Source organism: Ambystoma mexicanum, chromosome 9 (genome assembly GCF_040938575.1).
Source record: "Ambystoma mexicanum isolate Mex_15411 chromosome 9, UKY_AmexF1_1, whole genome shotgun sequence".
NCBI classification, from domain to species: Eukaryota; Metazoa; Chordata; class Amphibia; order Caudata; family Ambystomatidae; genus Ambystoma; species Ambystoma mexicanum.
In genome coordinates this window covers 1,280,428,320-1,280,453,753 of record NC_090931.1, presented here as the reverse complement: position 1 = coordinate 1,280,453,753, position 25,434 = coordinate 1,280,428,320, and the positions used below count along the sequence as shown (strand labels likewise).

The following is a 25,434-nucleotide window of genomic DNA, read 5'->3' as shown; positions in this document are numbered from 1 at the left end:
AAGTGGAATTTTAGGGCACGCCCAAACATCCAAGCAGTGCAGCATTCTCTGTGCTTCGTCCTTGGGGTTGGGAAAAAATTTAGGAAGGACCATTTCCTCATTCAAGTGGAACGCCGACGGAACTTTGGCCCGAAATGCCGGATGAGTCCGCATGACTACCTTGTCCTTGTGAAAGGTCCTTGTGAAAGGTGGTATACGGTTCAGAGGCAACCAGCACCTGGATCTCGCTGACTCTGAGAGCCGAGGTAAGACCAACTAGCAAGGCCGTCTTGATGGTGACCAGCCTGATGGCTACTGACGCCAAAGGCTCGAATGGTTTGTGATGCGCCGGGGCGCCCAAGACTATGTTAAGGTTCCACAGAGGGTGCAGTCTTGTGACTGGCGGGTGGAGCCTAGCGAGACCGGTCAGATGTTTGACTATAGGGTCGGAGGGGGAGAAAATGCCTTCCTCCAAGTTCCTGTAAGCCCCAATGGCTGCAAGGTATGTGCGGCAGGTGTCCACCTCTACGCCTGAATGAGCGAGGTGCGCCGAAAAGGAGAGCACGTCGTCCAAAGTGCTTGCCAAGCGGTCGCTACCCTTGGAGTCTGCACAGTGGCAGAATTTGGTCCATTTGCTTTTGTACTGGGCTGTGGTGTCTTTGCTCCTGGGGCCCTGTATGATCTCCAGATTGGCCTGTGAGAGGCTAAGGTGCCGAAGCGTTACCTGCTCAGGTACCACGCTGTGAGGGCTAGTTTCCCTGGGGCAGGGTGGCTGACGCTGCCCCCATGCTGCACCAGAAGATGTGCTGGGCCCGTCGGAAGGTGAATCGGAGGCAACTCCGAGAGGCTGAGAAGCTCCGAGAACCATGGCCTGGCCGGCCACCATGGAGCTATCAGAATAATGAGGAGTCGACGAGACTCCTTGATTTAGCAAATTACCCTGTGGATCAGAGGAGTGGGCGGAAAGGCATAGGCTTTCATGCCTGTCCACTGGAAATGAAATGCGGCACCCAGAGAGCCGGGGCCCTGTCTTTGCCAGGATGCAAACTGGGGATACTTCCTGTTGTGGCAGGTGGCAAAGAGATCCAGGTGGGGGTGACCCCAGTGGCTGAAGATCGCTTGAAGAACGAGGTAGTTTACTTGCCACTCGTAATTGTCTGCTCCCAGCCTGCTGAGCCTGTCCGCTTCCAGGTTGGATTCCCCCGGGAGGTGGACTGCCGTGAGGTACATGCTGTTTTCTAGGGCCCATTCCCACATGCTGATCGCCAGCCTGCACAGGAGGGGATCGGGTGCCTCCCCTGCTTGCTGACGTAGTACATGCTGGTTGAGTTGTCTGTCTGGATGAGGGCAACCTTGCCTCTGAGAAGCGGTAGGAATGCTCTGAGCGCTAGCCAGATGGTGTTCAGCTCCAACCAGTTGATGTGGTATTCCTGCTCCTGTCGAGTCCAGGTGCCGGAGTCTGTGGTGATGGTGGCCTGCGGGGAGGGCGGCCGAAAGGGCTTGCCCGTCTTTAGGTTGCAGTCCCTGGACCACCATGTTAGGTCCGGGTGGAGAGATGGAGGGACGTTGATGATCTCGGATTGAGAGCCCCTCTTCTGGTTCCATGAGGCCGCGAAGTGCAGTTGAATCCTCCTCATCCTTAGTCTCGTGTGCGGAACGGCTAATAGGACCGCTGCCAGTAGACCCAGGAGATGTTGGTACCACCATGCCGAGGTCACTTCTCTGCTGAGGAAGTTGGTGGTGGCCCTCTTGATGGCTGAGATTTTGTCCTCCGATGGGAAGATCTTCTCTGATCATGTGTCCCAGATGAGGCCCAGGAAGGTCAGAGTCTGCGTGGGCTGCAGCTGTGACTTCTTGAGCGAGAAGCCCAGATCGTGTAGTCTGTTCATTAGGGCCTGGGAAGAGTGTTGAACCGCTTCCAGAGATGTAGCCCTGACGAGCCAGTCGTCGAGGTATGGGTAGATCTGGAGGAGGGCCGCCACTGCATTCATGAGTCTGGTAAAGACCCTGGGGGCCGAGTTGAGGCCAAAAGGCAGGTCCTTGTATTGAAAATGGAAGCCCATGATCCTGAACAGTAGGAAAGAACGATGAGGCTGCCAAATCGGGACGTGTAGGTACGCATCCTTCAGATCCAGGGAGCACATCCAGTCTCCCTTGTCCAATGTCTCAGCAATAAAAGCTGGCGTAACCATCTTGAATTTTTGCAGGGGTAAGGAGAGAGGGTGGAAAGGTCCAGCACAACTCTCAGGCCCGCCTGGTGGCTCTTCTGTATGGCAAATATCCTGGAGTAAAAGCCAAAGCCTCGCTGGGAGGCTGGATCTTCCTCCGCTGCCTGGCTCTCTACAAGTGACCGGATCTCTGCCAAAAGAGTTGCTGTCCCAACCTGTGGGAGTGGAGGGGAGGAGGGAGGAGAGGCTGGGATAGGAAGGCGGTACCCTGTGGATACTACGGATAGGATCCAGGGGTCCATGAAATCTGATGCCAGAACTATGCATGGAGAGCAAGCCTGCTCCCCACCGGAGACATGTGGACACGAAGGGGCGTGTCATGACTTCTTTCCCTTGGAGGCTGAGGAGGGGGATTGGAATAAGCCCTTACTCCCCGCACCCCCCTTTTGTTGTTTGCGTCGGGTCTGAGACAGCGAGCGGTCTGGCTGCCTGGATCTGCGTTCCTGGAAGCAGCTGAACCCTCCATAGGTACGACCCCTTTCCGAGCGCTGCAGTATTGGGTGTACAACTTAGGTGTGGTCTTTGGACGGATGGATAAAGACTTTGCCGTTTGTGAGCCGTTTTCTTTTTTGTCCAGCTCTTCGTCTGTAGAGGAGTGGAAGAGGCCCCCCCCTCAAACAGTAGATCTGGAATGCGCTCCTGGACATCCGGGTTGAATTTCGTTGCCCGGAGCCAGACTGTCCTTCCAATGTCCGTGGCAATACAGATGGCATGGCCTGAGGTATCGATATGAGCACCGTGGATTCCATGAGGTCATGCGCCACCAGTTTGGCTTCAGCTAGCCCCGCCTTAAAGTGTGATTGACACTGGGTGGGGAGTTCCGGGAGGAAGGCTGCAATTTCCCGCCATAACCTTTGGTTGGTGGCAGCCAGCATGGCATCTGCGTTGGCCTGACGTAGGTGCAAGGATACGTTGGAACAGATTTTCTTGGCGTACGCCTTACAGATCTTCTCCTTGCCTAGCAGCGCTGCAGAGGAGGCGGCTGAGGACAACTGAGGCTTTGAGTATAGTGATGCCGCAGCAATCACTGAGGAGTGTGGATGAGGATGAGCTGAAAGCAGGAGTATATCCCCCTCCATCTGCTTGTACTTTAGCATCCAGGCGTCGACTGACCGGCGTGGCCGAGTGGGGTTTGAGCCAGCCCTTCTAGGCTAGGGAGACTACATCGGTCTGAATAGGAATCCCTGATTTGGTAGAAGGGCGTCGCATGAGGACTTCAGCCATAACCCCCTCTGCCGGCTGCTCAACCTCGGGTTGGGGGAGGCCCAGGTACTCCGCCTGCCCAGCAAGACGTTCGTGGAAGGCCCGGGCGGAGGCTGGCGTGTCTGGATCCTCCTCCTCCTTCATATCCTGAGGATCTGGAGGATCCTGTGGAGGAGGAGTAGATGGAGCCGGAGGCTGGGGTATAGGGACCACAGCCAGAGACTGAGGAGGCGGCAGAGTTGGCTGTGGAGCTGGAGGAGGCGGCTGCACCAGGGCCTGGGGTCCCAATGTAGGAGTCTGTGGTGCCGCTAGCATGGCGGGAATGACTTCCCCGATGGTGTCGATGATAACCCCCCCATCTGAGGTAACTTCATGAGGCCGAGGAACTTCTCGAAGAGCACCTCCTCACTGGCCAAAGAGGTGGCAGGGGGTGCCGACGGGGGAGCGGGGAGCTGCTAGAGCCGCTGCATGCCCGGTCCATATGGACGCAAAGGAAAGCTGCCCTACGCAAATGAGGGGTAGACTGTAGGCCACGTACCTGGTTGAGGCCAGTCCCACCTTGACACTTGTTCTTTGCCGAATTCCTGGAATGGCGTCAAACGGGTGCCTCTATCTGGCGCAGCGGCTATTTTGTCCAGCTGCCTGCCACGTGCCTGCTACGTGGTTCTCAGCCCGCTGGGGCCGGTCTTGTCTAAGACTCTTGCGTGTGGATCATGAGGCCTACCCTGCTCCTTGGGCCTCGGCTCGGTAGGTGCGACACCCTCGACCCAGGGGTCGATAGAGCTGCATGGCGCCCCCTCAGACATATTGCCGGTAATGGGGCATAGCCCCTTAGACGTATTGCCGGCATTAAGGCATAGCCCCTCGGCCATGGTGCCGGTAAAAGGGCAGAGCCCCTCGACACTGTGCCCGGGAGGGCCCGAGGATCACTCGACGCGAAGGCCGGTAGCTGGAGCAGCCTCGGTGCACGTGCAGGTAGAAGGACCTGGCCGGTCCCTCCCGTGCGGGAGAGTCCCTGGGACGGAGTCTACCTTGCGGGGTGTGCTGGAAAATATCAGCCCTACCTTGGGCCGGGTTTGATGCTTCACGAAGTTCTTGAGATCCTCTGGAGGCGACCTCTGGAAGAGCTCCCTCCACCTGGCTAGTCTGTTCTTCAGCGCCTTCGAGGACAGCGAGTCACACGCCGAACATGATTGCCAACCGTGGTCTGGGCCACGGCAACGTAGGCAGAGGGCGTGGGGGTCTGAAGTTGGGAAGAGCCCGTTGCAGGATGGACACCTGCTGAACCCTGTAGAAGTCGACATGCGCCGGGGAGGAGCGTGACGCCTGAGGACCGCGTACCTGAAGATAGATAAGACAAAAAAGACAAAGAAGAAGTATCCGCACGTGGAATTACATGGCCGAAGCCAAACCCAGTAGCGCTGGTGAATTCGGCCCGTTCCCATCAACGCGGAAAAGGGGACTGGGGTGGGGCGCTGAAGGGCGGAGTCAGGGCAGCGCATGCTCCCTGGGCCACCCCCCTGCACGCATCTAAATTTACAGGTTGAAGAAGGTTTTTTTCTGGTGAAAAAGATTCTGTCTCCCGTCCCTTGGAAGGGACGCCCATACAGTATGGAGGAAAGGGGATGGGAAGTAAGAGTATAATTACTACTAAAGAAGACCCTTCATATTGGTAACAGTCAGGCACACCAAGTGTCTATGCACACACCAGTACTAACCCCACGTAAGCCTTATACCTGTTTTGGCAGGCATGATCACAGCCACCATGCAAGATTTTATGAAATGATGGGGAGCAATGTCCTGCAAATGAGTCATTGTCAAGCCAAGAGTTTATTTTTCTTAAATCGCGGAAACAAGCCACCACCCAGGTGAACAAAATAAAACAATCAGTGCTTAGCAAGTTCGGCTATGGCACGAACCCTATGTAATCTTAGGATGAGAAACCCCCTCAGCGAGACTAGGATGCAAAACTATTGGATCTTACTTCCAGTTCTAGATTTCTTTACCATCACCAGGGCACATTGGCAGCAAATGAAATGGATGTTGCAGGTTTTTGAAGGATTAATACATCTAAATGTTTGTATCCCTTTCAGAATCCACACTCTGGTGTGGTGGGTGAACTGCGATCCAGATAATGTTTTCCGCCACCTCAACTAGAAAACTGATCCCAGCCTTTTTATTTTCCCCATTCTAGTGCTCTTCCAGTTTATCCCACTACCTCAACAATTACCTGGTTCAACTACTGCATTGTTGCCTCACTTTGCTAATGTTAATCTTATCTTTGCAATTGTTGTACTGAAATCTCCTGCTCTAGTTTTCAGGTATGTGCTTCGTACCACCCATAAGCTCAAGGTTATGGGGCACAGACAAAAAGGTGTTTGGATATTGCTTTTAGGACCAGGGGTCTCAGGATAACGCATGCTGTAGCATCATACAAGTGGCATTAACTCATTTAGTGATTGCTAATCCTCAGATTTGGGACTGTATTTTACGAATATGAGAGACCCTTTATTAGATCGAAACCGATACCCAGAGATTAAGAAAAGATCAATGATGCCTACCTTTGTTCAAAAGGAGAGTATTGAAATTCTTGCAGATCTTTTCATTTGAAGTCAATTAAATTAAGATGTGTGCGTCCACAGTTTCAAAACTCAGATTTATTCTGCCCGTACCTTTAGAGACCAATGTTCATGTTTTTACCCACTACACAACAGTAGCCATTTCTTTGCGGATTATTGATCTGGAACGGGTCCCCTTTTCTGTTTGTTTATTTCACTTGCATTCTTTTAAAAGAGTCTGGATGACGTTGCAACCTCAGGTTTGAATTTCACAAATGAGCACTGGAGAGAATTATTCAGTAGTTTCATATTTTATAGGCCCAGTCAGATCACCAGTGTACAAAATGCTCACTCCGTGGCCAAATGAATTGCATCAACTGGAACAGAGCTTTGGGTGCAGGTTTCTCTACGCACATTGTGCGAACAGCACAGTTTTGTTTTGCTTTTTATTTCTACTAAAGTGTATGTGTGTGTAATATATATGTGTAATATATATGTGATATACATATATAATTGATGTGATTAAGAGCACACAATTTGTGTGCATGAAGCTACTTTTATGCCCATACAGACGTGGAGGGGTGCGTGGCAAACAAGTTGCCAGTGTGCGCTCCGAGGACACATTGCAGGCGTTTGCGAGAAGCATATAAATATGATGACATAATTTCTTAGCATGGCACAGAGAGCAAAGCAAGCACATTCCCATGGAATGGATATATATTTGTTTAACTTATGCAGAGCTACTTTCGTGGCAATGGTAGAAGTCTATAACACAATGGAGTACTTTTTAAATGGTATATGCACATACCTTTCCAAGTTCTTTCCTTTGTTGTGAAACAAATGACCTGTTGTTTTTCACTGCAATATCCAAACTCCTTCTCTTAACGTCTTCGAGGGACACAAAAAACTCAAATCTACAAGAAGAGAAGACATTTTAAATATTTTGTCTGACAGTTCTTCATGAAGCGAGGTTTGAAACCGGATTCAGCAAAGCACACATTTCCTCTCAGAAAGGGCCAGGTGCTCTTTTGAGTAGATTACTACAGCAGTTACTGGCAGCTCACACTAAACAAGAAGAAGCTGTAGAGGGCAAGAGAGATTTAGTAGCCATGTCCCAACTACAAAGCAGATATGCATCATTGAGAGGTTGAGACGATCATTCCATGGGATGCATCAAGCGGGTCTCTGGAGGGGTTATGCAATTTGAACTAGCAGATGTGAAGGCAGGCCTCCTATAGAATTTGCAAATCATGAGTAAGCAGCAATATACTGGTCAGATAAATGGAGAAAGAAAGAGACTGACTTTAGAAACCTGGAACTGAGAGACTGTGGAAGATGGATTGTGGAGGAAGAATCCAGCGGAATTCAAAAAGCCATCACTGAGCAAACTTGCTGAGGCAAGACCAGGCCTAATGTTTATGCACTATCAAACTTCATCTGAAGCATTGAAAGAGCAAGCACCGATTTCTTCAGAAACATATGTAACCAAGGGGTTGAATCATTATTTCCCCTTCGTTAAGACAAATATTCTCAGATATTAATGAAACCAAATCACATTTCTCAGAAGGTTTTAGGTGTTTGAGCACACTGTCTTTCGACTCTTTCAAGTCTTCAAATCTTTCCACCCTATAGCTGTCAAAGCTAGCCATCATAAGCAGGCATAATAACTACGTGAAAACCAAAATGAAATCAATAAAAATAAAAATAGGAGGTCAGATGATCATCTACTCCTCCCTGTAGGAGCCTTAGCCAATACATTTCTTGTTATTACCCTCCATGTGTTATTTGATTTTTTTTTTATCAATGGAAGCCAAGATTCTTTGCCATAGTGCACATGATATTAAGGCCCATGCTCTTTAACCAGTGCACAGTTCTTTCTTGGCCTTTGCACGGCACATGTTCTTTTAAATTTCTGTCTCCTTTCAGCCTGAACGCCTGATTACAATTTAAAATCTCTAGCAGTAGAATTCTTGGATTTGGAGCCTGGATATCAACATCCTGTAGGAATTTCAACTATAAAGGGGCTCACACCACCTGCAACAAATGTATTCCATCTAAGTCAGGTGTTCTTTCCAACCAGCCCAAAGATGGTGGAAAATAAAAATCACTTGATACTCGTACCAATCTCTCACCTGCCTCCACCTACCATGGAGAATATGTCCTGGTCAAACACTAGTACACAGACTTGCGTGCAGCAAGAGCGCAGCATCATGAAGGCACTCTTTCTAGATAATGATATCCCTCTCAATGAAAAGGAAACACCTCGCTAAAGCAGTAACGTTAACCCTTCATCAAAGGTGATAAGAAAGAACAGGTGTACATGTCACAATTGTTTTGTGTGGCTTTGGGCTGCAGGTCGAAGGCATGGTTTGGAGGAATAAAAGGTATTACCATGCAGAAACCTGGTTTAAGTACTTTGTTTTTTATCCTTGACCTGGATTGAGTGCATTGTTTTCTGTGTCTGAGCAGTCGGGCAAAGGTACATTAAGAGGCTTCCCTCTACACGATTTTAAAATGCATATACTGCGTGTAGCCCATTCAAAAAAGAATGTTACTTTTTCTAACATGTCAGTGGTGTTCGGGCAAGTGCAGATCCACTGCAAGCGTTCTTTGACTGACACGTGCCACCATAAAAGAGGTACATTTAATTTGCCAGAACCAAAAGCGGCGTTCTCCATATCTTCATGTGCACTTACTTTTCCTCATATTGTGGGTGTAGCGTTTTCCTCTTCACAGTCGTCCTCTTCCTTCCCGACCACCTCTTGTCTGGCAGCAGATACATGCGCACATAGGGGTCCGGCCCGCTGCTGGAGCTCTGAAGCAGGTTTCTGTATTTAAGAAATATCACAGACAATATGTAACTCTGGATTGCTCACTGATATTTCCCACAAAGCATTCTCCCAGTGGCACTGCGTGGCCAGGATCTGAAAGGAGAAGAGCTGTTGTACATTACCTGCATGCATTGACCGTGATGATAAGACACTGCCGCAGAGAGGCGTACCGTGCCGTGAGCTGGATCTCTCCCATGCAGACGCCTTCAAGATTTATTCGGCTGCAAAATAATATACGTGTAAAGAAAAAAATATAGCTGAACCACTAACACAATATTAATTATTTTGGTACTGTACACGTTCCTGTGCTGGACAGCTTATTTGAATTTTTGGTCAAGTAGGATATGCATAGTTCTGATATATTTGAGGAAATGCATATAAAACCAAATTTTCTTATAAGACCAGTTGATCCCTTTGAACTTTATTAACCAAAGAAGTGGTGCTCCTTATTAATCAAAGGATGCTTCACAAACATGCAACATACTTTGTGGCTTGTGCAGATACTTTTAATGTGGTAGCGCTGCAGTGCCTCAACTAATTGCTTTTTCTAGTCATGTGTTTCTAAGCACGGCCAATCCTTAGTCCTTAGTAAGCTGCCTGATGACACGTTTAGGGCAATAGGCTTTCTCAAGGCAAAACGGACTTCATAGAACAATAATATATTGAGCCTATGTTCTACTATTCAGAGCAAGTGTCATGCCTAGATTTGCAATCAAGAAGGAGCAGATGGATTTGCCCTACTCTGTGCACACTGCAGTCTTCGCTGTGGTCTAGGAAAACATGAAAAGGACACTGCAATTGTATTTGAGGGTGGCCCTCAAGCAGAGGGCTGTGGAATTGCAGCTATATTTGGATGCTCCAGAGGTGATTTTAGCAAGGCAACACAAGACATGGGGAGTATAGCCATTCAGAGATGGAAAGAAGCAGCTGGACTGATGCCAATGCCCGATCATGCCGTGAACAGGCAGTCAGAGGTTTCACTGCATTAGTGTTGGATGAAGCATTGTTGCTATCATTGGTTTTATAAACCTTGCTTTCCCTCAATGTTTCAGCGGAGACCACCAGTTTGATTCCACCATAGCCTAAAAGCATAAAAAATAAACGAATGTCTCTGAAAACCTTCTCTCTAATCTAGATCAATCATTTATAACTCGACTAATGCTGGTCAGTAAAGCTTTCAGTGTTTAATATCTAGTTTTTGGAACACAATACTCTTGCGTTGTGTAGCCAGTCATCCCCAAAACAAACAAGGGAACCCCAAGTGCTGTGACGATTGCATTCTGTGCCAGTCAAAGCTCGTGTTACCTTGAAACTCCTCTTGATCTTCTCACAAAGCTAGCCACTGCACATTACCCAAAACATCAATAGAAAGAATATTTATTGTCAAAATTATTAATGAGACATCAACTCCCAGACTCTCTAACAAAAACTGCTTACTCCAAACCCACTGGAGGCTGTTATATCAAGTAACATCTCTGAGACAACGTCAACGTGTTGCAAGAGGGATCAAGCAACACGGCCTAAATGCTTTTTGTGGAACACAGCAGGACTCAAGTTTCCCTTAAGGCCTTGCGATGAACCCGGAATTGATAAGCTAACAGATAAAACGCTTGGTGTGACAGTGGAGTCTTAGTCCTCTACAGGTAGGGGCATCACTAGTAGCCACCTGTAAACATCAAGCTTTGACAAAAAAGCATGCTCTTCTATCCACTTTTCCAGTCCCCAGTGTTTAAATTCTCTCAACCTGCTTGCTTAAAAGGTTGCCTTGCCTCAAAACATGTGCCAGTTCACATGCAAACCTTTCTCCCATTTCTCCCTTGCCCCATAGTCCAACAAATGCCCTTTAGTTATAATGATTTGTTATTCATATAATGCCCTGTTGGTTATGATCCACAACCTCCACAAAGTGACCAGGCATTCACTGTTCCACAAATAAAGCATGCCTACAATTTGACTTTGGCAGCCCTGGGATTAAAGACTAATCCCATGCATGTTCAACAATGTTGCCTAGTTGGGTCTTTTGAAATGCCTCAGAGTTTACCCCCTCCCTACAGATGCACAACCTCCAACTTTGACACCCATTTCACAGCATAACACACAAAAGGTTTGTGAAAGGCTCACTTGATAATGAATTGTGTAGGTTGAAAATATATTGGTTTTAATGTTTTAAGCCATGAATGAAATGGTCCGCTAGGTCAATTAAAGGAGTCATAAAGACTATTGATAAGACTATTGATTGGTTAATTAGTTATCTTCGGGACAGGAATGGACATTTCATACTTTGGGGGTAAGACGAAACAGAATAAAGGTGAACATACAGCAACAGATTTTAATTGTAGTGTTGAAGCTGTGTATACTCCTGGAGGAAAATGTATACTTGCTGTACTTCTAGTGATGGACTAGGTCCTGTATGTGTTTCTCAGTTTAGGGCTCCCCACTGCCAATCTGCTGATTTAAAATCAAATGATTAGAATTCATGTAATTTGGTTTTATCTAGATAAAATGTAATGTAAATGCTTGAACTTAATCTTCCAAACCAGTGGGAAAGCAAAGGGCCCCCTCTCAGAACATTTGCGCCATTAGAAGAGGCCTAGCTAAATGCACAACCGCTCAAACCTGCCCCATATGAGGGCTGGGCCCAACCTTTCAGGTGGTAACCTCCGGCTAAGTAATCTAGAAAGGCTTCTGCTACCATGGAGTTCATCTGTGGGGTGAATCTGAAGACCTTGGCGCCCGCAAGAAAAGGCAAAGCCTCAACCAACACTAGGAATTAAACGCGCGAGTTTACACTTCCAAACCACTGGGACCAGCTGGAACATTAGTTAACAGTTCTACCTTTGCAAACCAGTACAGAACGAAGAAGCAGACGCTAAACACCATTTGAAATAAATATGGACTACCAACAAGCTCTCTGCTCGGATTAACCCTTGCAGACCACACACATACAATGAATGGTCCAAAAACGATGCATTCACAATTGTGAAGGAGCCAAAGCATACATACTCTGCGAGTTCGCCTTCATTTGCATCAAAGCATGTAGAGGCAAATGAATTCAGCGATGCCATGCTGGGGCCTATTATTTTCAGATGCCTGAGATTAGGCGTCATCTGAGCCAATGGTGTCCTTGTTCCTGAATTCGCCAGAGGTTTGGTTTCCACAGCCTTTTCACTTGCAAACACTTCAGAGGCTGAATCGCTTGGTTTTCTGTCTTTTGGCACAAGAAAGTCTTGGCTGCTCGTGGATGTTTTGGGGTTTTGGTTGGCTTTTTGGGGTTTTGTGTTGTCTTTTTCATTTTTCGGTTTCTTCTTGATTGGAACCGGGCCTCGCTTTAAAGCATTTATACCCGTGTAGATGCTGTCTGAGTCAGGCTCCTCGATGCACAAGACCTAAAACCAAGAAAGACAAGAAACCACCAGGTTTAAGCAAAATATATTAATCTTTTTCAAAGTGGTGAGATCACTGTAATATCAACAGGTCTGGTGCTCTGTGCTGAAATCTGTGTTCAGCCTGCAAACTGAATGCTTGAATCACGGAAGGGCCAACGCAGCCTCTCATCACTAAGGAAAACGGAAGGACCATTCAATTGTAGTGCCTATTATTTACAGCGCTAAGAAACTGCAAAAAAGTACAGTAGCAAGTGGTTGAAAACCAAGTTATTTAAGCAATAAACCATGTTGGCAAGGGCATTAGCGGTCCAGGGAATGCCCCGGGCCAGTTAGAAGGGGCTTTAACGATAGCCATGGCCACCAAGGATCGAGGAGAAGGGAAGAACACGTAGTCCCTTCCCGCTATCCATGGCAGCTATTGCCGGGTCGGGGATGTCCCAGGAACACCAGTGTTGCCGGTGCCAGTGAGGGACTTGGGTGCACCAGGTAAGTGGGGCTGGGGTTATTTGGAAATGGGGGTAGGGGAAAGGGATGCAAAGAGTGCAGGCACCATTTACCCTGAACCCGGTGAGGGAAGATGGTGGCCTCCAGCTCTGAGGAGGCTCGGAACGTGGGTTTTGCTGTGTGGTAAAGCCTCCATTCCGAGCCTCCTGATTGGGTGGGAGGCAACCACACGCCATCGCATGGGGTCCAATAATGCTATAGATTGATCTATCTAACAAAGACCATAATAAACTGTGTACACGGTTGAAGGTTATCAGGAAGAACATACAAATGGTGTCCTAGGGTACAATGACAATGCAGCGACTTTAAAGAGACAGACAATTCACAACAAACAAAACACAATGAATACCCTAAACGTTCAGTTGGACAAACTGCAGCAGAGATTGGGGTGTAACGTCGTATCACTCTGGCCTACTTTCATGAATAGGTTACCCTCGTGCTAGTTGCCCTAATTGTCTGCAGTCTTGGTAAATATGAGGCATATGGATAATCATGAGGCCCTCCCATGTTCCCTCCTACCCAAGACCACTTAGTCTTGCCATATTTATATTTTCCTTAATCACATGGCATGAACTCTGCAACCAGGAAGTGTGAAAGGGGCACAAAGACGGGGAGGGAGTAGAATAATTACATGAGCCCCCTTCAAGATACAAGAACAAGACCAGCCACTGCTGTCAACATTCCCATCAAGCTCCCCATCAATACTTCTGAAGTACAGAGAGCCGCATAACCCCAGAAGTGCATTAAAAATGTTTTCTGGGAAGCATAGGAAGATTAGGATAGACAAGTGATCGCAGTGGAGGAGGGCAGGGTTATGTATGGGGAAACCGGTATGTTTTGGGGCTCTATCTGAAAGTAGTGAGGGAGGATACAGTGCGTTTGTGGAGAGGTCGGGTGTTCCATGCCCTGGGTGCCCAGTGGGTAAATGCTTGTTTTTGTGTGCCTGTTAATTTGCAGATTGGAATGTTTAGAAGTTGTTGGTTGGCTTGTCTGGTGTTTGCGTGGGTGATGGGTTTGAGTTTGTCATGAAGCTAAAATGGAGTTTTGAGGTGGATGGCTTTGAAAACAATGCAGGGTTATTTGATACCAAATCTCTGGGGTATAGGGAGCCAGTGGAGCTGGGCAAGAGCGGGGGGTGATGTGTGAATGCTTCGGTAGGCGCAGGGTGTATCTGGCTGTTGCATTTCGTACTGCTTGCAGTGAGGCAAAGGTGTTATGGAGTCCAGTGAGGAGAGCACTCCATAGTCCAGCTTAGAGAGAACCAGTCCTAGGACTGAGGAGTGGAAGTCATCAGGGGGAAGGATGGATATCATTTTGCAAAGGTGGTGTAGTTGTAGGTTGCATGTTTTGGTGACAGCGGCTATGTGGTGTGTGAAGAAAAGGTGGAGGTCGATCGTGAAGCCAAGGGATTCAACAGGTGTGGAGCGGGACATGTGTGGAGAGGGCTATGTGTAGGTTGTCCGTGACGAGTTCTTGGATTCAAGGGATGAGGTTGGGGTTGTGCCTTGGGGGGCAGACTAGGAGGTATTCTGTTTTGGATGGGTTAGGTTTGAGGAACTGGATGATGGTGGAAAGATGGGTTTTGAGGGTGATGAGTTGTGAAGGGGATGGCATTTGGAAGACTTGTCCATCATCTGTGCATTGGTGGAAATGTATGTTGTGTCTGCTAAGGGTCTGTCCAAAGGATATAACATATGGTTTGAAGACAGGGTGACAGGGGTGGGGTCTAATCGATAAGAGGGCATGGAGACAAAGTGTGTCCTGTCAGTGAGAAAGGAGGTGAACCAGTCGAGTATGGCACCAGAGAGATTCATCCTGTGGGCTAGGATGTTTAGTACAATGGTGCGGTTGATGGTGTTGAAGGCTGCAGAAAGGACGAGGAGTACGAGTAGTGCTGTGTGTTCTTTGTCTGTGATGCTGTTGAGGTCATTTCTGTGCTGTGTCCAGGCTGCAAGCCAGATTGGAAGAGGTTGAGTAGGTGGTTTGTCGTGGTACGTTGTTGCAATTGGATAGTTACATAGCGCTCCATGATTCTGGAGAGGTATGTTAGGATGGTAATAGGGCGGTAGATTTCAGGGTGGGTGGGTGGGGGGGGGGCGGGGGTCAAGAGATGGATTTTTGAGGAGGGGTAAGATTTGTCTCGTTTTGAGTGCAGTGGGGATAGTACCATGTGAGAGACAGGAGTTGATGTTGAGCCAGTGGGGAGCTAGGGTGGTGATGCAATTGGATGCAGCTTGAGGTGGGCATGAATCATGCAGGAAGTGTGCAGGTTTTGTTTTGGCAGTGAGGGTGTCAATGGGGTGGAAGGTGTCGAGGAATGTTTGAGAGTGGGGAATGCGAGTGGCAGAGATGAACGGAGCGCCATCCTGATTGTGTATTTTGGAGTTAAAAATAGTTAATGAGGGAGTTGCAAACTGCAGTGGATGGGGGTGTGGATGGTGGTTTCCAGAGACCCGACGATGTTGAATAGTTTCTGGGTACGATTGGTGGTGGACTGAAGTTCTTGGAAGTATTGACATTGCATATGGCTTTTTTATTTTTGTTGTGGCAGTGTCTAAGAGGTGTTCTGGTTGAGAGTTCTATTGCCAGGCTCTTCCTAGGCGTCTGGCCTCCTGCGGGTTAGAGGAGAGAACTGTTAAACCACGGTTTGTGGTGGTGTATTTTTTATTTTTTTATTTATGGGGTCCAATTTTGTCGAGTGCCTGTGTGATGATGGGATTGTATTGGTGGAGTAGGATGGAGGGATATGCGTGTGGGTAAGGTGGGTGGTATAAGTGGTGCTAAGGCTGTGTCTGTAATGTGTTTGTTTTGTCTGATTGGGGAGTAAGGGGGATGTGTGGCAGATGGTGGGATTTTGTGTGGGAGTGTGAGCGTGAAGCGGATAGCAAAGTGGTCATACCACGATACTCAGATTGAATTATCCACAGAAATGTGTGTGGGATATGTGACGAGTTGTGCGAGGTCATAAGGGGTGTGTGGAGTGAGGATAGTCATTGGTATGGGATTGGTGTCTGGAAGGGACATACTGGGGTTGAAGTCACCATGGTAGATGTTGCAGGGGTAGAAGTGTTTGTTAGTAGTGAAGTCAGCCAAGTCGGGATTGTGTATAAAAGGGCGATAAATGAGGTGGAGAAAGGTGGGTTGTGGGTGTGATAGAGGGGAGCAAGTAAGAGAGAGTGCTATAGAGGATGTGTTTGGAGGCGTGTGGGATTACTAAGTGTGATTGTGTCTTTATATATGATGGTGATGCCGCCACCTTGTTTGTGTGTGCAGTGGACGCGCGTTGGTCTGGTTTTGTAAGCAGTCTTCCTTTTCTACCAGCTGGCAGGCACACTGCTGACAATTGGTAAACATGTTGTGCCCCCACCACCCACCCCCAGCCACCGACCCGAATCTAGATTTAACCTAACCAACATTTCTGCCCATTCTCTGAATTACTTGCACTGCCCATGTCAATTTTGTTGTCATCACCTCTAGCTTTTCCTCAACTGCTTCAATGGCACTGCCGATATTAGAAGTCCTCCGTCTTTGTACTTGGACAGCCCTTATGATGTTTTGTTCATCAATCATTGACTCTGATTCTGTCTGTCCAGCTGCTCCAGGACACACACTGCATTTGGCATTTTTCAGTCTAGGATTAAAAACCTCTCCCGCTTCTCCTTGCGATTCGTCATCTTGCTCGTGGACAAGTTGTCCCCCTTTGCAAGAGATTTTGAAAGACACACACTATTTCTCCCTCGAAGTGGAAAGCTTCCAACATCTGTTTCACTCCCTGCGCATGCCCGGTGTCCTCTGCTGGCAACTGCAGGAGCTCCATTCCTGGACAGCACTCTTCATACCATCATTACACTATTGTGCCTGCAGGCCACACAGTGTTCTCTTCTCCAGCAGTGGGAATGTGCCAGCAGCTCAGAGGGAATATGTTGTCACAGGCTCTGCTGTGTCCCTAGGTGACTGTCATCTTAAACTACCCACAGCCTCCCAGGTGAGGCAACTATCCACCAAGCCCAAAGAGCACCTCTTGAGATTGCTTCTGCAGGTCTCAGGTGCACTCAAAGATCAGCCACACTTGCCCGCTGGTCATGTGTGGGACTCTCATGTTGACACTGCTCGGGGGAAGGGAATACAGCCTGAAGTTCAAGCTCTACCACTCGAACACCATTTTCTGCTTGGCCAGCTCTGTCCTCCTGTAAATACGTTTTGCCTTTCACTGAGGTGTTAAGGAAACTCAAACACGTAGCATTGGATTCATGGTGTGTGGAGGATTGAAAATGTAAGTCCACAATGCGAAGAAAGGGTATCCAAAATTAAATCGGGGCACTGCAAGCCCTCAAATAAAGCCAGATGTGGACATCATACTAATACCCATGATTTGGTGGGGTGACAGCCTACATAGCTTTCCCATGATGTTAGGGTTATATTGCCTTGCGGTCAAAGTTAACCTTGCTGCAGTTGGAGTTCGGCCACTCAGAGATAACTTTGCCACTCATGTACTTGTTTTTCCATGGCCCTCGAACTTGGCAAAAGCATTTATGCTAGCATACAGGTTCTAGTCATGTGGGAAAAGGGCAAGTATTTGCAAACCAAATAATTTTATATATAGTGATCTTAACACATTATCGCGTCGCCACACTGTGCAGGCATAAAAGGTTACAAATACAGCAAATGACAAGAGCACACAGTTGGATCACCCACTGGTAATGGAACATTTAGCACCTTAAAATGTAACTGAATGAGGTTGTTAAAGGTTAACGTCTAGCATGGTAGTGCAAGCTAATATGCATTGTATATTCATTGGCCTCATGGCAACTCAGAGGTGAATGGACCATGGCAACAGAAGTGGGAGGCAGCCCTCTCAATTTAAGTGCACCATAAAGGTTCCTGAAGGCTTCCTGGTATGCATGCTGCTTTGACACAATCCTAATAAATTCAAGCTGGTTTTCTCCAGCAACCTCCTTGCCAACCTCTGGAGCTGCCTAAGAGGAGAACAAAGATTAAACTATGAGCCTATAACATGAGAAGCCATGCGTATATGCTTTATTTGTTGCACACCGCTCAAACATGACCTGCAGCACAGCGATAAAGTTCTTTGACTCTCACAGCCTCATTTTGTAAGTGAATTTTAAGATGCCCATGTTGGAATAAGTGCTACACAACCTATATGGTTTGATACAGCAACACAAACACTTTGCTCACAGAGCCAGGGGTTGGCGTGTAATACAATCTAGACTCTTTCAGGTCTATGGTGGGACCTTTTGACGATGACCTATCAACACAGAAATGCTCGGGATCAGCCAAAACCCACTGATCTTAATAGCCGGTGCAGACCGATCCAATGCAAACTAGCATTCACTGTAATTCAAGTCCTGCCTTTTTGACTTTAATAACATCCCCCTGACCTAACTCTGTAGAAGGAAATTCTATTTAGCAGGAAAGGAAAGAAACTGCTACGAAAAGGTAGCATTCCACTCCTGCAATTGTGCTGGGACCATTTTTAAAATAATTCACAATAACCAATTATGGGAGATACAACATTACATGAGGGGCAGAGAAGAACTTACCCGTAGCACAATTTTCATTTTAACAAAGCTGTTTGGGCCCGAGTTCTCCAGGTGGAATCTTTGATCGAGAGTCATATCCGTATCTTTTAGGAGGCGATTAAGGGGAATGGTCAGCATCCCAAGAGCACATTGTCGCTCATCATCTTTCACCTAAGAAGAAAATGATTGAAGATTTTGATCTGACATTTGCACAAGATGTATCACCAGTAGGACTCTAGGCAGTGCAGCGGGACTGGTCACTTTACAGGCATGAGTAGATCTATTTGTGGGCTTGCGTGGCCATGATTTACAGCCTGTGAAGGGTGGATTTGAGCATTCATGAGCATAGAAGAGGGAATTGTTCTTCAATTATTCAGCTCAGGCGCTTTCAGTTTGTCGTTCCAGGATCATGAGCAGTGACTCCCTGGGAAGTTGCACTTCTTTAAGGAGGTGTAACTAATGTCATTCGTTTTGTTAGAGGACTTCTACTGTCCTGTGAAAGAACATGGACAAACTTTCTGTAGGTAAACAGGAGCGTTAGAAACATTATTAAATGTATCAATCAAAAAATACTTATGATTAAAGGGATTTTCCCAATATGACCAAAATCCACCTGAAAAAACGATCCCTCGTCAACCAATATATTCTTTCACCGGACACGTATACATAATTTTTTTAATTAACCAAAATGTAATTATTAAAAAAGCTATTTCTCAAAGAAACAGGAATTCCAAACATTTACATTAGCTTCTACATTCACATGAAACCAATCTCAGGCAACATTAAACTAGAAGGCAGGCAGTAAAACAGTTAAATTGTCAATGTTAATAAAACATTGTGAATATCACTCCAATAACGATAAAACGTAACATTTCCTTTTATACATCTCTAACCGGGTCCTCAGAATCCCAGAAGGATATGATTATTTTAGCACTTTATATTTTTATGGTCTTATTAATCCTTACCAGTATAACAATATGGTTATAAGCCCCAGGTGAGACCCTGGCAACATGCTCCGGGGCCAACTCTCTACCTCCTGGGGGAATTCAAATGTTATATACAGCAAAGAGAGAAAACACAAAATACAAAATTCTTCATCGATTGTAATCGCTGTCCCACAAAATCCCACGGAGAAACCAATCACATAATACAAAAATGAAAACAGATTATACAAAAATACAAACCCTTTTATTGTGTTAAAATCCTCCGAAGCTAAAAGCCTGGGAGAAGTTGTACAATATAGGACAACCAAAAAGCATCCACAATACATATACACGTGGCTACCTGCACACATCAGAATACAGCAACGACTACAATAAATTTGGTCTCGCTGGTCACATAACTCTTCTGCCTACCTGCACCAGACTATGCCCCAACACCTCTACCATCAGTATGAAGCGAAGACCTATGACAAATTTGGGCCAGCTGGACACAATGAGTCTCTTGCACACCCGCTTTCTCCTGACTGCTCTTAGCACACAGCCACATGCCTGACCTCGCGAGATGCTTTCACCAAAGCCCGGCCAGCCCCCCTAAGCCTCATCTTGGCCAAATGCACACACGCATTCTAAACCTACTCCACAATTTCTAACATTTTGGACTTAAGTTCCCACAGGCGTTCCCACCACTAACACATTGTTACTATAATAATGGTAAAAGGTGCTATATAAATGACATACAATGTAATACAATTATGAACCATGTTTGCTGGAAAGTTCTTCCAGCCACTGACTAAACAAGCATATATACCAACCCGAAGATCTCCATTGGAAAAGTCCCATGATTACTGGATTCCCATTAAAGGGAAGGCCATAGTGGAGAATGACCTTCGGCGGAATCCACCCGAAGACAGCATTGGGTATTTTTTTCCAGTCCACCAGCCATGTCCAGTATCAAGCCAACATCCAGGCCCACCTGATAAAGGTCTGCCGGTCCCCTTCATCTTCGGAAAGGGAGAGGTGTTGGCTCATTTTTGCTCGTACACAGTGTGGGAAACCGAACTGGAACTACGGAGGACAACAGTATCAAAATCCCAAGAGACACCGCCCAGGGAACAGAACCCTGATGCAGACACTGGGAGGCAATGAAAGTCTGGGGTTGGTGGGGCGGGTGGGGATGTACTGTTCATCAGAAGGTGACAGTTGATACCCTGATGGGGATGAAATAGGCACCATATCTAGGAATATGCCCTCAGGCCCGGCAACGATTTCTGGAAATACCAACGAGAAGGGGAAGGGCTATAACCTAGAATCCACAGGGTAAACCCACAGAAAAAGAAAACCACTGCCTTCACCTGTCAAATTCTAGACCCCTAGAGGCAAAGCAGGGAGGTGAATAATACAAGAGGGAGACCCTATTAAGAGGTTGCAATGTGGTCATGGGAAGATCATTGCGAGAACAGAGCAGCTCCAGAACACCATGAGAAAGGCAACTCAGAGGAACGGAACCATCAGCAAGCTCCAGGACAAGTCCTTCTGGACGGATGGTTTCTCAGACAAGGAGGAAGGCCCCTCCCCAAAGGATGTTGCTAAACTGCTGGCCATGTTTTTCAAACAATGGCTGGAAGATTTTGACCGAGACACAAACGAAAACCCGTTGGAAGATATGCCGTTTACGAGAGAAGGGAAACAGTGGGTCGGCAGAGACTGACTTAGATGTTTCTGTCTATGGTCTTGAATCAGGCACCCAACGGGAGAGCACAAGGCCAAAAAAGAAAAATAAAAGGTATCAAAGAAGCGATCCCTCACAAATGGCTTTATACCCAAGGGGACTTCCTAGACCATGTCTTCAGGATTCAGGCGAAGGTCGTACCCCCCCCACCCCCCCCCTTAGATTCTGGTAGCAATTACAACAGCATTTGCCCAGAGTGGTTACCCCCAGACAGTCATCAAGACAGAGTCCAAATGTCAACTGTTGTGCCCATGGAGACTGGGTCTCCTACTTACTAACACGAGTCACACGCCAGTTTAGCGAGACCATCTTGGAAACCAAGGTCCTCGTGAATCCAAACCTCCCGGAAAAACTGGCAATCGGTCAGTAGTTCACTGGGTTTAGCAAATGGGTAGTTATTTTGCCACCAGGAGCTGGATGACAAGGTATAAACAACTCAGCCCCGTAATGTAAACTTAACCACCAAATCTTAGGATTGTAGGAACCGGGGACATATTTCCTGTCAGTGCCTGAGAAAACGGATACTCCAAATAACCCAGATTCACTGCAAATCGAGAAAGTCAGAGAGGAAGTAGGCACAGAAGAATGAGGAGGAGGACTTCCAGGAAAGAGTGGTGGTGTGTGACAAGGCCAGTCGCCTGGCCTTGGCAGGAGAAGGGGGCAGGGGAACTGACCCCTAGATCTGTTCCAAAAACGTTCTTGTGTGCCTGAACGTATGCTCTCCTTAACTATGCGGAAGAGGGGGGGATCCTCAGGGCCACAGTAACAGTGACGGATGAGCAGTTACCGGTGGAAACAAGGATGCTGGGGGAACGTGGCCAAGGGAGCAGCTGAAGGATGTCGGGACGGGAGCAGGAAGGGAGCGTGCATCACAGCCAAAGCTGTGATGGTTGGAGGAAGGGGGCCACAGCAAGCTAGAGGGGGGAGAAATACTTTGGGTCTGTACAATCCTCCAAGGATAGGGCCTGCCTGCAGAGAAGCCTCCAGCAGGGGACCAGGCTGCGGCAGAGCCATGCCCATGCTCACAAATGTAACTCCACTAGCTTAAGAGGGATTTACAATGTTAAAAAGAGAAGGCCATTCGGAGAACTCTGCTAGAGGGGAAGGAAGTCCATCATGGACTGCTTGTTGCAGGTCAGAAACTTGGTAATCCGTGCAGAGAAAAGGGGCAGTGATTAGGCCCCCTTTTGTAATTTCCCTTGCCCTTCTCACAAGCCCCTAAGAGCTAGGCAAGTGTATTACCCAGGGGCAGCAGCCAATCATGGGAGGAGAAGGTAGATTTAAGGAGGGCATATGAAGAGGAAGTTGGTGGGTTAGAAGAGTACAATCAGAGTTGGAAGGAGGAGGACCAAGACCCCAGCAATAGAATGTGGTGGTGGAGTGTGGAGGCTGTCAGGGGAGGATGGGTACTGTGGAGGGAGTGTGCATGCTTGAAGAAGAGAGAGTGGAGTAGTGGTAGTAGGAAGTGGTAGTAGTATTGGAGTGGTAGTTGTGGAGAACTGGCTGCAGTGGAGAAGTAGTAGCAGAGGTGTGGTAGTAGCAGAGGAGAGGCAGTAGCTGAGAAGCGGTAGGAGTGGAGAAGCGGTAAGAGGGGGTAGAGGTAGTATTTGAGAGAGAAACCCACATCGAAGGGTGGAGGGTGGAAGGCACAGTAGAAGATCAGAGGGACAGAAAGTTGAAATAAATAAGGAGGAATAGTAGAAGGGTGAGGGGAGATTGTGCATGACTGGGGGTGGGAGGGTGATTCCAACAGGGCGAATGCAAGGCACTATTCCTTAACTCCCACAGATCACTGAACAGGGCTAGGAGTGGAACAAATAGAAAGACACTGGGGAGTCCACTAGCCAGCGGATCAGGGAAACATCCCTGCATTAGCTCACAGCATAAGACAGTAGGGGTGACCAAACCCTAGCACTGATCAGGATTATGGACCCCTGTGCTAAATTGGAGGTAATTCAACAGAGACGAGACAAAGGGGGCCGGGGGGCAGCCCTAGCGCCAACTTCTAAAGCCCCATTAAGACTTATCCTTGTCTTATTTTCCACTAAGTCCACTAACCCTATATTAGCAAGAATAAAACACCTGTGAAGCATTGTAAGATGTCAAAGTAATATTTGATGACGATCCAGTCACACTAGCCATTCATAATTACTCATCTCAGTTCTATGTCGAGAATTGAAAATCGGATTCTTTCATTCAAGAAATACCAAAATATCGGGAACATAACAGGTGGCCACAATGCCCCTCTGTGCCCGATAATGCAGAAATAGAAGCTTGCACACTTCAGACTAAACCACGTCAAGGAGCCTGGTCTCCGTCGAACAATAAGAAACATGTCAAGAGAAAAGAAACCAGGAAACAAAAAACAATGCAGACAAATAGAATTTCAATAACCTATAAAAAGACAGGCAGCCCTTATATGAGCTAAGATTTTTTTAAAGAGAATTCCAAAGTGTAAGGTCAAATAGTGGCATCTCGTTAAGGTAGCAAGTATGTGCCAAGAATCGAGAAAAGACAACACGCGTCAGAGTTCCATAAACAAAGGCATATGATTTTTTTTGTAAACTATATGAAAACACCCATTATCACCATGTGATACAGAACAAGTGCATTCATTTGTAAGGCACAGACTTTACAAAGAGCAAATTCTACATGTTGGGGCATCATTTAACTTAACACCATGGGAAACTTGTAATAATAATTTAATTTCGCATTTATATAGCGCTACGATCCCTCAGGTATCTGAGCGCTGCTTATTATTACCCACAGTGTCTGGAGCTCATTTATCGACCTCGGAAGGATGAAAGGCTGAGTTTGGACCTGTCGGGATTCGAACCTGCGTCAGCAAGCTCTGCACAGATGTCAAAGCGAGGCTCTACTCCCTGTGCCACTTGACCAGCAAATTGAACACATAAGCAGATGGTCTAAGTCTGCAGCAAGTGTAGACCAACTGTGGCTCCAGAAACTATTCTTGGAGACACCCCAACAAAAGGAGTTTAGGATGAATTTGTGATACAACCACAACCACAACTACATGATGACAGAGGACCAAGGAGTATCAATCAGAGCCCACCGTTAACATTTGAGTGCCAAGACACCATGTGAGCAATGGGTTTTAGGTGAACATGATGGACATGTTAAGGTCTCCAACAGCCCTAGAACCGGTTTCAACTTTACTGAGATCCTACCACAACTATAAGTCTAGTGTGAAAGAAGAGTGACAGAGAAATAAAAGATCATGTATGCAAGTCACGAGTCTCAACACTTGTGACATGCAAACAAACATGTGAGATAGCTGCATAGTTTATGACATTAATGATACTGCAGATACATGATTGGATGGGAATGTAAAATAGGCATGATCCTTGTCTGACTGCAAACTGAACAGAGCAGAAAATATTCGGAATTGCTCGTCTTCGCCAAGTACACTGAGTACCTACCTTAATTTTGGCAACATACATCGGGTGGACTGAACAATCACAGAAGTGTGCAAGTATGAGAGTGTATGAGAGTGTATATGTGCGTGTGTATTCGCTAGTTACGGTTCCTAAAGCAACCATAGCTTGGCTACCGCCATGCACTGCTCATGACCTCTCTTGCTGTGTGTCTGGCATAGGAAATCGTGTCTTTTAGATAAATCGAATTTTTGCCATGAAATACACGATCATATCTAATGCACTCACTGGGCATGGCCAGTGGGCATTTGGCATGGCTGCCATTTCCAATGGCCACTATGCCCCAGAACCAACAAACTGCCCGATAGGCCCACAGGGCACGCGCAGCAACCATGCACAGCGGCCAATTAAACCGGGGCAGACCCGATGCCGCTCCAGGCCCAGTAGGTACGTTGCCACCTTGTGAGGGTCTGCAGGCCTCGAGCCAACTCTGTCCAGGACGTGGGCTTACACAGAAATAGCTAGCCCAATGGTGCAAAATCACCTGGGTACTGGAAGGGTAAAGTAAACAACCCTAGCTTGAGTGTCAGGTCGATGGGGGGGGGGTGTGGGAGGGGGGAACACTAACCTCAAGGCGAAGATGCTGCGAGTGAACATCCTGGATGAAAAAAGCAAAAGCCTCCTCCCACACCGGGTTTTGGCTTAAGCAGCAGATCTGTAAGAAAAGATTTAAAGAAAGATTTACTTGCAAGCACAGATGAAGATACCATACATTGATCAGTTCCGAAATGTACTTTACGCACCCCACTGAAGTACAGCTGCATTTTCTTATTTACATGGAGTGAGCTTGCAACTGTGGTGCAGTGGTTTAAGTGTACGAAATGAAGTAGTGGAAGTATGTTCCCTACTGGCTTGCTCCCGCCACCCACAAACCCCAGCCCCATGCCCACTCCCACTCCACACCTTCAAACCCCCCGCCTGCTGTTTAAGGGAACGTTCAGTGCGCTGCACTCAAAGAGCAAGTTTCAACTGCTTCCTACACTGATTTAAAACGAAACCATTCCGCAACTGTTTCTTTGTAATATAAAAAGTATAGAAACATTGAAACATAATTTTTAAAAGTAGAGAAGCACCGCTGCC

The 25,434-nt window shown here is 47.1% G+C and overlaps 1 protein-coding gene across 1 annotated transcript in view; it reads right to left on the bottom strand.

Moving 5' to 3' along the window:
* The window catches only part of ESYT3 (extended synaptotagmin 3), a 392,268-nt gene that overhangs the window by 30,122 nt on the left and 336,712 nt on the right, over window positions 1-25,434 (bottom strand). The window contains exons 16-21 of the mRNA XM_069616612.1: window positions 24,923-25,009; window positions 18,251-18,400; window positions 11,803-12,185; window positions 8,922-9,020; window positions 8,665-8,796; window positions 6,777-6,882 (exon numbers count right to left, since the gene is read on the bottom strand). Of these exons, the coding sequence (XP_069472713.1) occupies window positions 6,777-6,882; window positions 8,665-8,796; window positions 8,922-9,020; window positions 11,803-12,185; window positions 18,251-18,400; window positions 24,923-25,009 (957 nt within the window). The remainder of the gene's footprint in view (window positions 1-6,776; window positions 6,883-8,664; window positions 8,797-8,921; window positions 9,021-11,802; window positions 12,186-18,250; window positions 18,401-24,922; window positions 25,010-25,434) is intronic.